This window comes from Periplaneta americana, chromosome 14, assembly GCF_040183065.1.
Source record: "Periplaneta americana isolate PAMFEO1 chromosome 14, P.americana_PAMFEO1_priV1, whole genome shotgun sequence".
Classification (NCBI taxonomy): domain Eukaryota; kingdom Metazoa; phylum Arthropoda; class Insecta; order Blattodea; family Blattidae; genus Periplaneta; species Periplaneta americana.
The window spans coordinates 11,861,892-11,879,820 of NC_091130.1; the positions used below are offsets into that span (position 1 = coordinate 11,861,892).

The following is a 17,929-nucleotide window of genomic DNA, read 5'->3' on the forward strand; positions in this document are numbered from 1 at the left end:
GTTACAAGCCTAGATATTATGTTGGTCAGTGCAACCAGCTAGAATCGAATTCAAGGCCATTCTTTTGAAGTTTGCTTGCAGACGATCTGTTTCTGCAAACGTTGGTGATTTCTCATAAATATGGATAAGCCTGTTGGCATCGTAAATTATATTTTGACTCATTAAACCTCGCAACTTACTGATATATATTTCATTTACGGAAGAACAACAGAAATCCTAGGAAAGTTGCAAGGTTTAATGAGTCAAAATACAGGGTGATTCAGTCATTTATTTCGGAAACTAGTGCATGAACATTTTCGAGAAAAAAATATTTATGACTAAACCACATGTGAACTTTCACTTGAGCTTGATTTCATCAATCATCTCTAACAGGAAGTAGCGTCAGTGGCGTATCACTTTAAAATTTCAAATGTGAGTCAGGGTCAAATAAAGTACCATTTGATAGAGCTCTTCAAAACAAACAACTTTCATAGGAAACGTTTTTATTAATTCCTAATCTTTCAATGAGAAAACGTACGAAAAAGTAATGGGTAATTCGGACCACTCGTAAGTCATTTATTTCGGAAACTAGTGCATGAAAATTTTCGTGACAAAAATATTTACAACTAAACCACATGTGAACTTTCACTTGAGCTTGATTTCACCAATCAGCCTTAACAGGAAGTAGGTTAGTGGCGTATCACTTTAAAATTTCAAATGGGAGTCGGGTCAAATAGGGTACCATTTGATAGAGCTCTTCAAAACAAACAACTTTCATAGACTGGGAAGTTTTGAAATGAAAGCCCTGTATATACACGAGCTGTGATTGAAAAGTTTTAAGACTGGGCTTGTAATTTAAAAATGGCAGTACTTACAGGCTATTCTGATGGATCTACTTCAAAGTAGTCCCTTTTTGACTGAACAAATCGACTCCACTTTTGGAAGCATTCCTGGAAATGTTATTTGTTAAAGGCGTTAAGAAAATCCTGTCCGTATTTGCCTGATGTCTTCGATTGAGTGAAATTGGTTCCGTTTCAGCGAAAATTTCAATTTTGGAAACAGATAGAAGTCGGTAGGTGCTATAGTGAGGATCACGTAAGAGCAGTTCCTAAAAGGCTAATTTGGCCTCTCTTCAGTGTTGCCAACTAATACCAGATATCACCAAAGAGGGTAAAATCACAATGCTGTGTACAATAATAATAATAATAATAATAATAATAATAATAATAATAATAATATAATATAATAATAATATAATAATAATAATAATAATAATAATAATAATAATAATAATAATAATAATAATAACACAATACTATTAACAATAACGATGTCTTGCTTATTTACTTATTGACCACATCTCATCTTTATGTTGGGAGGTGTTTTCTGTTTGGTTCAATAATTTGTGACAGAGTAGGCCTATATCATAATAGTACATTATGCAACGAGCCTATAATGAAGGTAATTAAGAAGTGAGTATAGATATTTATGAACGAGCGCAAGCGAGTTTCATAATTTTCATACGAGCTTCTTAATTACCATTATAGGCGAGTTTCATACGACTTTTTATGCTCGACCATATTTCTAACTTGATATTATTAATTTTAATTGTATCTGACCTTCAGCAATGTTCCGTATGTTGTGAGATGTGCGCAGACGCGAAAATATTGATTTTTTCCCGAGGAACAGATGTCCACATTGACCTTGCTAGGCCATAAGAACCTACAGAGATAACATTGAAATTAAATTAGTCATTGAAAAACGAGATGACAAATTGAATTTATTTGAATATTATTTACAATTAACGCTAATTATTATAGTAACAGAACATAACCTTCTGCGACAGTATTGGATTTCCAGCCTCCGTGACTTTTCGCTAATTCTCTTTCGATTGCATATCCGAGAATAATCGATACTTGCGGTTTTATAACGGTAGAAAGCTGACCTGTCATTGGCTGAACAGTTGTAACCTGAGTCGTCATTGTCTGAAAGATCTGACCTTTAATGAGTAGGTGTACTTTAATGACATGCATTAAAGGTCTGCTACCAGGTGTATAATTACTACGTTTCGGCATGGTCGAGCATAAAATATTTAACGACCCTGACATAGTAAGAGAAATTAAAGCAAGAAGAATACAGCGGCTGGGCCATTTATATAGAACAGAGGAACAATACCCAGCTAGAATGTTGATCTTTAATACTATTTATGGCAGCCGAAGAGTTGGAAGACCTCCAGTGAGGTGGTTGCAGTCTGTAGAGGATGACCTGTTGAGGAGTGGTGTGGGGGCATGGAGGAGAGCAGCAAGTGATAGGATGAGATGGAGGACAATTGTTGGGGCGGTCAAGGCTGGCAAACGGCTGTAGTACCACGAGAAGAAGAGAAGTAGGCCTATATTTTCCTCCTGGATCTCTCACACATTATGTTGTAAATTAGTAGATTCTTATTATACTACTAGGTTCCCGGAATTTTACTACCATTTTTCGTATTAATATATAACAAGGGATATTATACATTTGTTTTGTTGGTAACATTCATGATGTCATTTCCTTAAAGTTTGTTGATAATGGCAATTATTGGTTTTGAGTTGTAGGCAATTGTTTATCATAGTGTTTTGTTTGTTCGTCGCATTTTGTAATTATGTCCACAGAGCAAAGTACAAACATCAAGTTCTGTGTTTTGCTGGGGACATGATCAGTATGGCTGATGAAGATGGTGATTTCTTAAACAAAATGAAACTGGTGCTACTTGTACGACCCAGTCCCTAAACGACAGTCATCTGAGTGGAAATCGAAAACATCTCCTCGGAAGCAAAAATTTCCTAGGGACACTTCCAAAGGCAAAGTTATTTTAAATGTTATGTTTTATTTAACGACGCTCGCAACTGCAGAGGTTATATCAGCATCGCCGGATGTGCCGGAATTTTGTCCCGCAGGAGTTCTTTCACATGCCAGTAAATCTACTGACATGAGCCTGTCGCATTTAAGCACACTTAAAGCAAAGTTATGTTGGAAGTTTTCTTCGACTCTCAGGGTCTCATGCACCATGAGTTCATTCCAGAAGGTCGTACTGTAACGAAAGAATTGTACGTAGAAACCCTCCGTCGCCTCTGGGACGCAGTGAGAAGGAAACGTCCAGAAAAGTGGGTAGAAAAAAACTGGTTCCTTATGCATGTGACAATGCACCTGCTCATCGCGCAATTATTGTAAATAATTTTCTTGCCAGGCACAACATAACTGCTTTGGATCACCCACCATACTCTCCTGATCTCTCACCACCTGATTACTTTCTGTTTCCCCGTCTGAAAAGTCATCTGAAAGGACGGAGATTCAATGCTGAAGAGGTTATCGCAAACGCGACGAGAGCACTAAGACGGGTTTCACAAAATGGCTTCCAGGAACTCTACACGCGTTGCCAAAAGTGTGTAGTTGCGGAAGGCAACTATTTTGAAGGGAATTCTGTAGAATAGTGTTTAAGGTACGTTGTTTCTATGATGCTAACAAATTCCGGGAACTTTTTGAACCTAGTATGTATAACATCAACGTGTATTTTGTCTGACAACATGAAATTCATTGCCTTGACTAAACAGTTTATGATTCACGAGACCTAACCTAAAAATGTATTTTGTTTGATCACGTAAAATGATCAGTACAAACTCCGAAAACCGAATGCCACTTAAAATGTATACTTAAGAATACTTACTTAAGACTCCTAATAATTTTGCTATTCTAGTCATAATTGCTGCCTCCTTGCGCATTTTCTATCGATCACCCAAGTCATGTATCACACCGTATGTTATATTTATTTACACTTATTTGACAATAATCTTGAATTGTAACCGCAACATAACACATAAAATAACTATTATGTATTAATATAATACTGATATTACTTAATTATTAATATGTTCGAATTTCACTAGCTTCCAGTAATCGGCTCAGAAATCTAGAACAATTTGAATTTTCAGAATTTGCACTACCGACTAAAGCTGTTCCTGCTGCCAACTTTACAGTTAGAAAATGACTACTAGTTGTAGTATTTCTCAGTATCGAAATTCGAAACGAAGTTGGCATAAGAAAACTCAACCTTCAAATTAAAAAATCACCATAATCCACTATTATTATTATTATTATTATTATTATTATTATTATTATTATTATTATTATTATTATTACTATTTTTATCCAAATATTGGAACCCTATTTTATCTTTTGGTATATTAGGGTTGTAGTTTGTTACACTTGAAATACATTATGTATAGATAATATACAATTTTAAAAAAGTAGTAGTAGACATGAGTCATAGTTACAATATAAATACATTAATTAATAGACAGTAAACAATACTAAATATATTATGCAGAAATTACGTTCAGTTAAAAAAAATAAATACAGAAATTAGAAATTATAAACGAATGTGTAGAGATTTTGCAAGAATATGACATAAACTTGCGAATTTATACATGATTTTAAACAATAATAATGAGATAATGCACAAAATTACTTATTTACAAATTCAACACCAAATATATAGGACGTAACAATACACAATAGAAAAGAATACAGAAATGACATTCAGATACTTTGATTATATGTGAATACCTTAATTGTAAACATTAAAGCAATAAATATCAGCAAGAAAGATAAGAGTAGAAATAACTTAGTTACAATAATTTTCGATGCTTGGTTTGCGGTAGTAAATAGATAGAAACAAAATTACTTACTGTTACAAACTATATATAGGCTACCTGTCATAAAGCACTAAACAATAGCAAAATCCATATACAAACATAGTTATTAATGTTATTACTATTACTATATCCCAAAGAGAGACAATTTATTTTAGAGAGATCATAATCCACTAGTATATGTAGTAATGGGGGGAAAAATGATTAGGTTACACCCTTAAAGTATTAAGTTATCTATGTTGTATGGGGCGGAAATTTGGGGTTGGGAAAATGCAGGAAAACTAAATAAGGTACAAACGGACTTCCTGAAACGAATACTTGGAATTGGCAGAAGCACAGCTAACTGCGGGGTGCTAAAGGAGTTTGGGCTTCAAAACGAAGTAATTCATATGAAAGTTAGGGTGATAAAATACTGGTTGAAATTATATTTGGGGATCAGTCGCTTCTACGATCGATTTGCTATAAAGTTCAACAAAGAGAGGGTTGGGAAAAGGGGTGGGTTTATAAACTGCAGAGAGGGCTGCATCATATAGGAACGGGATGGGTGTGGGAGAAAGGAGAGAATAACAGGAGGAATGTTTGGCGTAATGTGAAGATGCGTTTAATTGATATCAAGAGGCAGGAGATTGAGCTCCAATGTTCGGAAAAGTCGTCACTACATTTACAATCAGATCTCATGCTTAACTGGGGGAGGTGTGAATACATAAATTCTTGTAACAAGGACAGCAGAGCAGGTTTAGCGTGGCTAAGATTGGGGGCATGGAAGGGTAACAAAATTGTCAACGAAGAAGGGGAGCGTCTTTGTCCGCTTTGCAAAGAAAAGGATTCCTATAAGCATATTTTATTACTGTGTGTCGAATTGGAACTTGTACGGAGAAAATATTTACCACCCTCGATGCTAAGTCAGAATAGGAGTTCGCTTGCATGTCTTGACCTCATGGGGAATAGAGAATGAGAACAAAAGACGGGATTGTTCCTCTTGAAGGCGAGAAAGATTAGAACTGCAGCTGTTGAAGTTTGTGACGCGAACTGAGGAAGGGATAATAGTATCCACCCAACTGTACACTTTTAGGTCTTTTAGGTTAGGATATATTATATAATGTGTTTTATTGTGCCATTTCCATTTTTAATATGTGTTCTTGTAGAGAGTAGTTGGATGTAATCATAGGTGGGGGGGGGGGACCTACAAAGGGGGACTTGTTTCGGGTACAAAGCACGTACGGTCAGAAGACTCGTGCATTGGATTTTAGAGAAATTTATGATAATATAAAATTTGTATGTATAATTTTACTCAATAAATCTATCTATCTATCTAAAAAAAAAGTAAGCTGATCCGGACTATATATCAGGCGAATAGGAGGGTTATGGAAGCACAGGAATTTGGAATTTGGCCAAAAATTCCCTGATTAAGAAAGCTCAATGAGCTGGTGCGTTGTCATGATGGAAGAGCGAATACTTGTCTCGCCAGAGTGCAGGCCTTTTCTTCCTCACATTTTCGCGCAATCGCTCAAGGACACTTTTATAGTTATCCTACGTGCCTGTTTACCTGTCTACTGCCTATCACCCTATCCATAAATGTGTACCCATGTCTGCCCTCCTACTACCTTTACTACTTAATTGCCTACTAGTTGTAGTTCGGATTCGTCAAAATGTGAGCTCATTTCTAGCAGATAGTTCACTGTCTAGCCAGTTGGCTAGAGACCAATCTATTTTAACTAGTAGTGCTTGGATAGAAAATTGCTGCAATCGTAATTAGTGTGATGCATGTGGCCTTGCTCTTGACCATGGGTGTAATAGGACAATTGAAATGATGGGATGACTGAGCAATCTGCATGCAGTTCCTTGGGAGTATGAGCCTGTGCCTATATAAGTAGGTACACGGAGAAGCAATCTGAGAGCAAAACTTCGAGAAGAGGAGCTGGCAAGGTAATCTACTGCATAAAATTTTGTTTCAGGTATTTCAGAAAAGAGTAATACGATGAAATTATACCATAGAGATAGGTAATCCCTGTATCTTTAAGAAATGTTATATCTTCTATTTATTTTATTTGCTTTTATTTTTCTCTCATTGTACGAAATGATAAAATTGTATTTTGATATTTCGAATAATCGATCAAGAGATTTTTATTATAATAATAATAATAATAATAATAATAATAATAGTAATAATAATAATAATAATAATAATAATAATAATAATAATAATGTTTTATCTTGTATTTATTTTATTTGCTTTTATTTTTCTCTCATTGTACGAAATGATAAAATTGTATTTTGATATTTCGAATAATCGATCAAGAGATTTTATAATAATAATAATAATAATAATAATAATAATAATAATAATAATAATAATAATAATAATAATAATAATAATAATAATAATGATTTATTTTAGCTGGCAGAGTTAAGGCCGTAAGGCCTTCTCTTCCACTCAACCAGCAAAAAGTATATATACATATGCATGAACTTACAAAGAATTCAACAATTTGATTTAGATGAGAGTTACATGTATACAAGAGTTTTTTACGAATTAAACAACAAAATACTATGAACTATTAATTAAACACTGAAATAAACTGTGTAGCAGAATTAAGCTAACATACATAGAATGTTAATATATTTCAAATAATGTTAGATAATAGAGATCATTATAAGACAATTTTGAAAATACAGCACTATCAGGATGATGTCTAAAGAAAGAAGTAACAATGTAGTCAGTGATAGTTTAAATGAGTATGATTGGAGTGAAATGCTAATAAGGTTATCTTTTATGGACGTTAACTGAAAAAAAAATGTTTGTTGATTTGTCTTTTCGTACATTGGACTATTTTTTTGTTTATATTTAATGTTCATGGGCCAATAATTTCTGTAATATTGCATATGAAGTTTAATCTGACTCCAATATTAAAGTTCCTTCATAATACACAAAATTGTAATTTATTTGAAGCCATTCTGTTACATTTTTGCTTGGATACATATGTTACTTGACATTATTCACACTTTAATGCACTCAAAAAATTATGAAAACTATACAGAAAATTGAGAAGTTCTTCACAATATTTGGTGCTTGAAGATATCTTAGATATTTTAGAAAATAAACTTAATATTCTAGCTAAGTGGAAAAAGAACATTGTTTAAGATTAAGATTCATTTCTGACATTAAGAAAATACATGGATAAGAAATAGACATAGTCCAATACTATTTAAAAACATCACAATTTAAGTTAAAAAAAATCGGTGGCTGGAATCTTACATAACAGAAATTCGTTAGCAGCGTGATAAGGTTTTGTTCTTAACCATTTATAAATTATTTTACAAATTATGTTTAAAGGTAATTCTCTTACAATTTGTCGAAAAATGATGAAGGATTTAACTTGAAAATATTTACGGCTATTTGCTGTATTACTTAAAAAAAATCCAGGTAGCCTGTCGATGATAGAAAACAAAAGATGTGAAACAAATGAATGAGACATAAACAATTGAATACGCTTTCAGATTGAAGTATAAACATAATATCGTCGCTGTGTAGTATATACAGTCACGAAGCTTGAGTTGTTGAGAGTACTAGGAACAATAAACTGTGGCGGTACTATTTCGCATTGTCTGTAATGAGGCGATATTAGCGATCCTAGAGGTTAGCAAATATCTATGGATGCATATTCCCTACGTATTGAGTTTCGTGACTATATATACTAGACTGTGATATCGTCCTCTGTAAAACAAAGTATCGTAAGCGCTACTTTTACCGAAAATGAGTGATGGTGCTTAGAATAAATTGCCTAGCACTGCGTATCAGCTGTGAAAGTTCCGTGAGCTCTAACAATTTTTTCCTCTCTAATAAGTTTGTTTAAACTTTGACTATCGTATTCATCATCTTGTTGGATAAGTATTGTAACAGCCTCTCCTGTAAAGCTAACAAAATTTTGCTTATGATACTCTGTCTTGTAGGGGATGAAATAGGAGTGTCATTTTAAATTTAAAAGGGGTGCAAGGGTGGCGAGAGGGTGAAACCTAAAATGCAATTAACACTGGTTTTAAACTTTGCCCTTAGTATCTAAATTCGTGTGTCTTTTGTTTAAATTTAATTTAATTTAGTTAAATAGTTATTTAGACTGGAGAGTTTTGAAATGAAATCCTTATATGTACCCTAGATACTGGAGTAGTACACTGGAACCATCGTTGTGGTACACAGTCACTAACGACACCTTCATCCTCGACTTCACATATTCGAGTCGTGACAGCTGCTTTATAATTTTGTTTCCAGGAGTGTTTTTAAAGAAACTGTAATTACTAGACTTCGTTGAATTGCCACACGCAGCATGCAATCAGGTTGCCGATGAACGGTAGTATAGAGGAGCTGAGCGACCGCCCGGTCTCATAGTATAAACAGTTCATGTTAAGAGTTGTGACCGGTCCAAATAGATAGAGAGCAGCTACAGCTAATGTATACCTATGTAAGCACTTGTTTTTGCATTACTATGGTTGGAATAGTCAAAGCTTAATATTTGTTCAGTACAGACAAGAATTCAATCAAACATACTACAATGAGAGTGTTGCTGTTCCAAACAATTGACCCTGGAATACCCTTACCCCCGCAGCCAATCTTGACCCGTTGGGGAACGTGGTTGGATGCTGTTAATTATTATGCAGAACATTACGGCAAAATAATGGAGGTAATTGATGCATTGGATAGCACAGACAGTTCCGCTGTTGCAGCTGTATAATCATTACCTTCTGAACAGCTATTGAAAGATATTCTGTTCATTGATTCCAATTTCAAAATCGTGTCCAAAATCATCCTGTTAGAATCGTCTAAACTACAACTCTCAGAAGCCCTTAATATAGTGGATAAAGTATCACAAACTGTTATAAAAAATAACAATTCACTAATTTCAGAAAAAGTGAAATGTAAGTTGAGAAACATTATTGCTAAAAATTCTGCCTATTCACAAATTCGAGTCGACCTGGTTGGCGAGTTGGTATAGCGCTGGCCTTCTATGCCCAAGGTTGCGGGTTCGATCCCGGGCCAGGTCGATGGGATTTAAGTGTGCTTAAATGCGACAGGCTCATGTCAGTAGATTTACTGGCATGTAAAAGAACTCCTGCGGGACAAAATTCCGGCACATCCGGCGACGCTGATATAACCTCTGCAGTCGCGAGCGTCGTTAAATAAAAAAAACATTTTAACATTTTTTTAACACAACTTCGTATTATAAATGATGTACCATCAGGTCACGACAAGACATCCGAAGTGGTGTACTAAAAAGTTGTGACTTTCCGTTCTTCAAATATTTACGTATTACATCGTGTGATGTTGAACGTATATTTTCCCAAAATAAAAACTGTTTAAGTGACCATCGGAGGAGGTTACTTTGCAGTCGCTCAAAATGTACGTAACTCTTCACTTCAAGGCACATATTCAAGGATGATGTATCTTATATTTAATTTTAAGAGTTAATATATCTTAATATAAAATAATTGTGTATTTATATGTTTAAACATTTCCTACTTCAATGATCATTCATTATATTTCTTGAATACAGGATACAGGTTTTATTGTAACCGCAGTATACTGCTGATTTAGAGGCATACTCCAACCGTTGCACGCCCCTTTCTCATACAGTCTATACCGGGTGCGCAGTAAACCTTGCGATTCTCCTGGCAATTCCACGAAGTCTAGTAATTACAAACTTTATCATCTCCATTTTAAATTAATTGTATTAAAAATTTACGATTGTCACATACTCGCAATGAGCAGTAGGTATATAATAACCCATAACTTCCTCTAAATTGCATTACCCAACCAAAGAAAATCATTAAAGTTATAAAAATATCAATTTATGAGGCGACCTAATACAGTATTAAAGTGATACATATCTAATAGATATTTTAGTTAACAATTTTAATGAAACTAAAAATGTTAAAGCCTTGCATATTCTTTCTTCAGTCTTTATAGGTTGCTATGGAAACGACTGAAACAGCCACGTCTCCACCGTGGATTGACAAGAAGTTGCTAGAGTTATGGCTAAGGGCATACTACGGCGAAATTACGGTCACGGACGTGGAATTAGAACCCTCTACGCTCAAAGGAGACAACTACCTGAGCAGGATAAATCATTTAGTAGTAAGGACCAAAGAGGGGGGTGCTCATGCCCTCATAGTCAAGGTTTGCATGGAGGAAGGGGTTGCTGCAGAGATCATGAAGGATAGCAGCATCTTCAAAAAGGAGAAGGCTATGTACAATAACATCCTGCCAAAGATACACTCCATTTTGCAGGAAATTATGCCAGGTAAATGTAAATGGGTATTGGGAGACAATAAGACTGTGATAGGACGATGCTGGAGAAGGATTTGTGGGTCTCAAAACGTATTTCTTAACAGCGCTTCCGAGTGGCGCTGTTGTGTGGTTCAACTATTACCTTTAGTGAGATGCGGAGTCGGCCACAAAATGTTATAGTGGACAGCATGTGCTTCATGTGTGAATGCCTTAATTTAATGTTTTAATGCTGAAGAGCGCAGTTGAGAGAAATGTTCACTTTTCCCGCAGACGGCTTTGAACCTCTGTTCCCGAGGTGTTTCTACGCCTGCAGAGCCTTCCTGGTTATGGAGAACTTGACAGCTGCAGGATTCAAGATGGCGGACCGTCTTGTTGGACTGGATCTGCAGCCCTCTCTACTTGTCATGCGCACCATAGCCAGGTTTCACGCCGCGTCAGTAATCCTACATCAGAGGGACCCAGACTCCATGAGGAAGTTCCTCATAAGCTTCTTCCATGAGCCCAGCAGCGAATACAACTTTACTAAGTTCGCCTCTGGTACATTTTTTAAATTTTAATCACATAGTTTTTATTAAAGCAACTATCAATGATGTCGTTAACACTACTAATCTTACCTGCCACTTATTGTATTGCTATACTATTATTTCCACTAAAATTCTAGTAATACAGTGTGTACGAAAACCTCAATGTCATAGGACAAATCAAAGTATATGTTTTTAATGTACTCTACACTCGTGTAGCATGCAACTGGAAACCATGTGCGTTATGCACTGGAAAGGCATGTGGAAGGACAGTTTAATTGGCCGGAAATGAGACTGCGAGTCATTGCTTGTGGATATTTGGAAATGACACGTGGCAATCGCCTTTCACTTTTTCTCCCAGTACTAATATTTTATGAAATTTCTTACCCTAGCCGTCTACCCACTTCCCACTCTACTCTCAGTAACAAAAGAGGGATTTAAAGCACTATGAACGTGGTGTTTCTCGCCATCTTTTCCCTGCATATCTGGCGCCGAGCCTGTAACCAGCCAGGGACCACCCGAATTATAAAAAGACCAATGTACCGAACCTTTTCATGTATTGATGACTTTCTTAATAGTTTTGCCGACACCCAGTCTACACATTGAAATGGACACGTACTGTACGTCGTACACCAATAATACAACGTGCCAAATTACATCTTTACTTGTTGAAAATCGGGCATGTTTCTGCATTAATTTTTTTTAATTGTTTTTCCAGATGACGATATAAGAATTTTTAGACTCCGCCTATTTTAAAATCCGAAAGGTTTACTTTTTACACTTGCGTGTTTCGTCTCTAAGTGCCGTTTCAATTTTGCGTGTTTCATACACTCGTTTGATAGCACTTCGTAACAAACAACGCACCGAGGTTTTTGTTCACTCTCATTGCCACACCAAGTAAGTCCAAGTTCCAAACAACTCTTGTCGTATTTACGAAAGTATTTTTTCTTTGAATAGCTACCACTAGGACTAGATATTTCTTTAATGGCACTATAATTAATATATTTCTTCACACACAGTTTCTGAACTATTAGCACTCCCTTAATGAAGCGTATCTTCATGTTCCTTTCTTTTCAAAGATCCGGATCGAGGCCAGTTTTCCATTATTTATAATGGGCACTATTTAACAGAGACATGGACAACTACTGTGTATAACACATAAGAAGGATTTCAAACAACTAACTGCTAACAGGCAAGCGATTAATCAACAATGCAAGGAATTTGTTATAAGTTACTTGTGATTGGCTACAAAAACATAATAAGAAAAGTATTATAATTAATTAATTCTATTTTAAAATAGAAAATGCTACAAAAATGATAAATTTGCTTTCGAAGGGAACAAGAGTAAGGTGGTCCGCGGAACTGTTCTGACTTAAAAAGTGGTCCCCACTTCAAAAAAGTTTGAGAAACGCTGGGTTATACTATTACTAAAAATATTCGTCGTTCCCTTCACATTCGGCACCTTCATTCAATATATCTCATTCCCTTGTAGAGCTCCTATCCTATCCTACTATATTTACATCTCTCCCTTTGTCAGCTTTTCATATACAATCCAGACTCGAGACAGCTACGAGTTTCTGATCTGAACAACAGGGGAATTAGGTGAGTGGCACGTTGATTCTGTACTACTATTACTACTACTACTACTACTACTACTACTACTACTACTACTACTACTACTACTACTACTATCACGATTGGAAATAGGAGATAAGTTCCTACTTTCTTGCTAAGGAAAGAATCAGGTTACATCTGTTAATTCCATGGTTTGATAATCATATTTTCACTTGTATTAGGGATGGCGAACACACTGGTCGAAGAACTGGACACGTGGTCAGAGGAGTGGAAGAAGTACGCAGACGTCCTAAGGCGTCAGGCGCCCGATGTAATAAAACTGGTGCAACAAACAATTGAGCGCAGAGAGTCAGGCTTCAACGTGCTGATCCACGGCGACGTGTGGACCAACAATATCCTATTCACAGAGGACCGTAAAAGGACTCGAATATTGGATTTCCAGCTGGCGTACCTTGGCTCGCCGGTCATAGACATCTACTATTTCATAGTCACCAGTGCCACCCCTGAAGTGCGGATCAACCATATGGACAGGCTATTGCAGGTAGGAGAGTAGAACATTTATATTTAACAAATTTGAAGGCCCTGTATACTCCCATTTGTTGCGATTACCTAATAGGCTATTTCTTGAGGAAACTGAAAAGTGAGTTTTTGCCTGCGTCTACTATCCTCAGTTTTATATTGTGTTTTTTACTATACGCACTTCGCATCTTATACGACTGCCTATAATCTGCGCAAGAATACATTCCCTCATCGTGGATTAAGTTGTGTAAACATGTTAAGAGATTCAGAGCGGCTTAAGTGCTTCAGTTAACAAAGACATGTCTTAAGTCGAGTGCTGTTAAGTCAACAACTACAGTAATTGTACGAGAACTTGAGAGATTTGTTTAATCCTGTTTTGTTTTCTTTGTTTATGTATTTGATGTTTATTCCGTTTTGTTTGTTTTTATGCATAGGACTATTTCTTTGTTTGCTTTCTTGTTCATTTTTGCTATCTGTATGTTTTTTGTTTGTTTTTGTTTAGTTTTTTGCATTTGTTTCGTTTTTGTTTGCGTTTGTTTCGTTTTTGTTTGCGTTTGTTTCATTTTTGTTTGCGTTTGTTTCGTTCTTGTTTGCGTTTGTTTCGTTCTTGTTTACGTTTGTTTCGTTTTTGTTTACGTTTGTTTCTTTTCGTTTGTTTCGTTTTTGTTTGCGTTTCTTTCGCTTTGATTTGTTTGTTTCGCGTTCGTTTCCTGTTTCCATTTGTTTCGTTTTTGTATACGTTTGTTTTACATTGTTTTTTTGTTTCGTGTTCGTTTCATGCTTCCATTTGTTTCGTTTTTGTTTACATTTATTTCGTTTTTGTTTACGTTTGTTTCGTTTTTGTTTACGTTTGTTTCGTTTTTGTTTGCGTTTCTTTCGTTTTTGTTTGCGTTTGTTTTGCTTTGTTTGGTTTGTTTCTGGTTCGTTTCGTGTTTGTTTCATGCTTCCATTTGTTTCGTTTTTGTTTAAGTTTCCTTCGTTATTGTTTACGTTTGTTTCGTTTTTGTTTGCATTTGTTTCTTTTCGTTTGTTTCGTTTTTGTTTGCGTTTGTTTCTTTTCGTTTGTTTCGTTTTTGTTTGCGTTTGTTTTGCTTTGTTTGGTTTGTTTCGTGTTCGTTTCGTGTTTTTTAATGCTTCCATTTATTTCGTTTTTGTTTGCGTTTTTGTTTACATTTGTTTCGTTTTTGTTTATGTTTGTTTCGCATTTGTTTACATTTGTTCGGTTTTTGTTTGCGTTTGTTTCGTTTTTGTTTACGTTTGTTTTGTTTTTGTTTATGTTTGTTTCCCATTTGTTTACTTTTGTTCCGTTTTTGTTTGCATTTGTTTCGTTTTTGTTTACGTTTGTTTCGTTTTTGTTTGCGTTTGTTTCGCATTTGTTTACGTGTGTTTCGTATTAGTTACCATTTGTTTCGTATTTGTTTACGTTTGTTTCGTATTTTATTACATTTGTTTCGTTTTCGTTTGCGTTTGTTTCGTTTTCGTTTGAGTTTTTTGTTTAGGTTTGTATTTTATAATCACTGATACTTATTTGTATTCAGTAATGCCTTCAACATATAAATTCAACAGATAAACTATCTCATAATGTAATGCACAACTGTCATTGCAGGAGTATCACAGCACTCTGTGCGAGACACTAACGGCTCTGGGCTACACACAGACGTTGATGAGCCTTGAAGAGCTGCACAAGGAATTCGACAGCAAATCGTACTACGGGCTGTTCACCATGATCTGCCCTTACGCCGTCATGCAGTGCCCACCGGACTGTGGGTTTAATTTTGATGAAGCACTCGACAACGGCAAGAACCCAGGACCGGTTATGTACGGCGACCAATACAAGAAGTCAGTCAAATGGTTACTACCGTTCTTTGAAAGTAAAGGGCTTTTTGAGGGGAAATAATTGATATATATTTTATACGCGGAATAATTCTTTAAGCTTGAACTGCCTCTCAATTAAATGTTGGCAAGACTTCATTGCAACTCGGGTACGTAGGGCCTACACTGCCGTATGGCGGGTAATGGAAAGGAAGTTACTTCTATCATTCGTGTAATCGCTTTAACAACACACAAGGGACATGAACATGAGTATCAGTATCAGCATCAATGATACTACTAGCAAATCTCACTACTGTTAGTACACGAACATAATTTTATTTTTACTTCAATTTTTATTGTACCTGAATCTTTGAATGTACTTCACTCCCACCCCTTTACCAGTGAACTTCCAACCGTTCTCCACACAGAACAAAGGCCGCGTATGCGGTCATAGTAAGCAGTAATGAGTTAGTGAGTATAGTACGTTTCAGAAATATGTTCGCGTTTTCTAGTGACGAAAGAGCTTTCAATATTGAATCATATTTTCGCACAGATACTGTCTTCCGTTTGCCTACGTCGCATCCCGGTTTTCCCCCCACTCGCTTCTGCTTGCCCCTCTGTAAAGGCTAGTGGCTGGGCTGTCTTAGCTCTTTTCTGAAAACATTAATTTCTGTTAGGAATTGGACGTCTACGTAATATTATACAACTATTTAAAATAACTTAAATAAAAGGACCTCGTTAAGTAATTAACTGTCACGTGATTTCCCCCCTTTCTACGACTCTGCGGCATAACCACTTAGACGGACAGTAGATAGCATGTCTGAGTAATTTTATCCGTGCGGATCGGGCAGAAGTGAAGACTGAATTTGTGCGAGATCGTGCGTATTTGCTTGCTTTCCGCACAAAACCAATACGCGGTAAGTGTGAAATACCACATTCAGTATTCCCAACGTAACACACATAAAAATTTCCCTCTTCTTACCGCTTAAGCGCCACATTCATTTTACTGCTTTAGGCTTTTAACATATTATTTTTAGAGACATTTAACATAGTCATAATTATAAATTGGAAACTTACCACTGCAATTTCATCTGAATTGCACTGTTAATTATTGTTTTTAAATATTTGCAAAAATTAAGTAAACTCTACAACACTACAAAAGTTACTGCATTTGTAATGAAAGTAACATTAAGGAAGCCGTGAGAAAATGAACAAGATTTCAGATGCCGATGTTATCACTGCAATATGTTATATAAATAATATTGTTAAAATATTAAAATGAAAAATAAATCATTACATAACCTTACCGTTTGTTTTAAGTTCGCATTTATAGACTGGGGGAAAAAAAAGACAGACGTATATCACGGCCTGCTGGAATATAGTAAACACAGCAAACATTTTATAGCAACAATTTGAAGATAGATATTTTGGTATTCCAAAGTTGCCGTCATTAAACAGAAACCAAGATGGAGATTTCATTGCAACTAATTATAAATTCGTCTTTCAGGTATGTAATAAACGATCTTCGCACAAAATAATGTACGATACAAGAGCGGTATGTTTGTTTTCATGTTCTCGGAAATTAAAAAAGCTCAACTACGTTTCGCTTTTTCAATCTTTTCCTCGAACATGAAAACGTCAACATACCGCTCTTGTAACGTATATTACTATTACAGTAGGCCCTACTTAAGGTACTCTTTTATAGAGTAGGTACAGAATTATTTCAACATGAGTTACTAGTACGAAGGCCGAAACTGGTAATTGGAATTAGGTACAATAGTCTATAGTGCGATAATATCCACAAAAGAACTGAAGCCTGTATCGAGATGAACGGCCACTATTTTCAAAAATGTATTTAAATATCCATATTATGAATATTTTTCAATTTAACTTCATTCTCTATATTGTAGGCTAATGTGCTGTAGACAATATAATATACGTCCGAATGGATAGCTTAATTCGTGAGTAAAAACACTTATTGTTAATACAGTACTGTAATTTGATTAAACAAAAACCTAATGAAAATGATCAAACTCAAAATCCCAATATTTATTAGTTTACGTAAATGGATGAACTACTTTTCTTCCCTCCTATACCTAGTAAAGTCTCATCGAACTCCAGTCGTGAAAGGGGTAGCAAACTGTGTTTCCCGTTCTCAACCTTTAATCCAAAGGTATAGCCAGATTAATATTAGAAATGTTAGTAAAAATAAAATGATGTCCCTGTAGAAGGAAATGTGTTATTCTTGTATGAAAGAAGAGGGAGAAAACTTCAATGAATATTAGCTTCTGTGTAATTGCAGATACTCGTATGTGAAGACGCTGTTAGATTTATATTAAATCACAGAGCTTACTTAGGTACACGTATTAATATCTTGCTATTTTGCTCTCATTCCTTGTCCACTTCCTATTTTTTCTTCAGCCACTCTCACATTCGGACAGTTTCTCACTTTGTCACATTCAAAGCGCGGTTATTCAACCCGGTACAGTCTAATCCAGTCCAATCATTAGCCACTACAGTCAGTCCACCTACGTTAGTCAGTGGAGTCAGTATGTCAG

The 17,929-nt window shown here is 35.6% G+C and overlaps 2 protein-coding genes across 5 annotated transcripts in view; both read left to right on the forward strand.

The window, feature by feature from the left end:
• Positions 1–1,202, forward strand: part of LOC138713153 (uncharacterized) — a 14,436-nt gene extending 13,234 nt beyond the window's left edge. For all 4 annotated transcript variants that reach the window (XM_069844982.1, XM_069844981.1, XM_069844980.1 and 1 more), the window contains exon 5: positions 1–1,202. This exon is cut by the window's left edge and continues 416 nt beyond it. The gene's annotated coding sequence lies outside the window, so the exon portion shown is untranslated.
• Positions 1,203–5,925: 4,723 nt separating this feature from the next.
• LOC138713148 (uncharacterized) lies at positions 5,926–16,629 on the forward strand. The gene is made up of 5 exons (XM_069844970.1): positions 5,926–6,590; positions 10,615–10,957; positions 11,215–11,481; positions 13,262–13,581; positions 15,166–16,629. Exons 2-5 carry the CDS (start codon positions 10,630–10,632, stop codon positions 15,454–15,456), a joined length of 1,206 nt encoding a protein of 401 aa, XP_069701071.1. The 5' UTR covers positions 5,926–6,590; positions 10,615–10,629; the 3' UTR covers positions 15,457–16,629.
• The last annotated feature ends 1,300 nt before the right edge of the window (positions 16,630–17,929 follow it).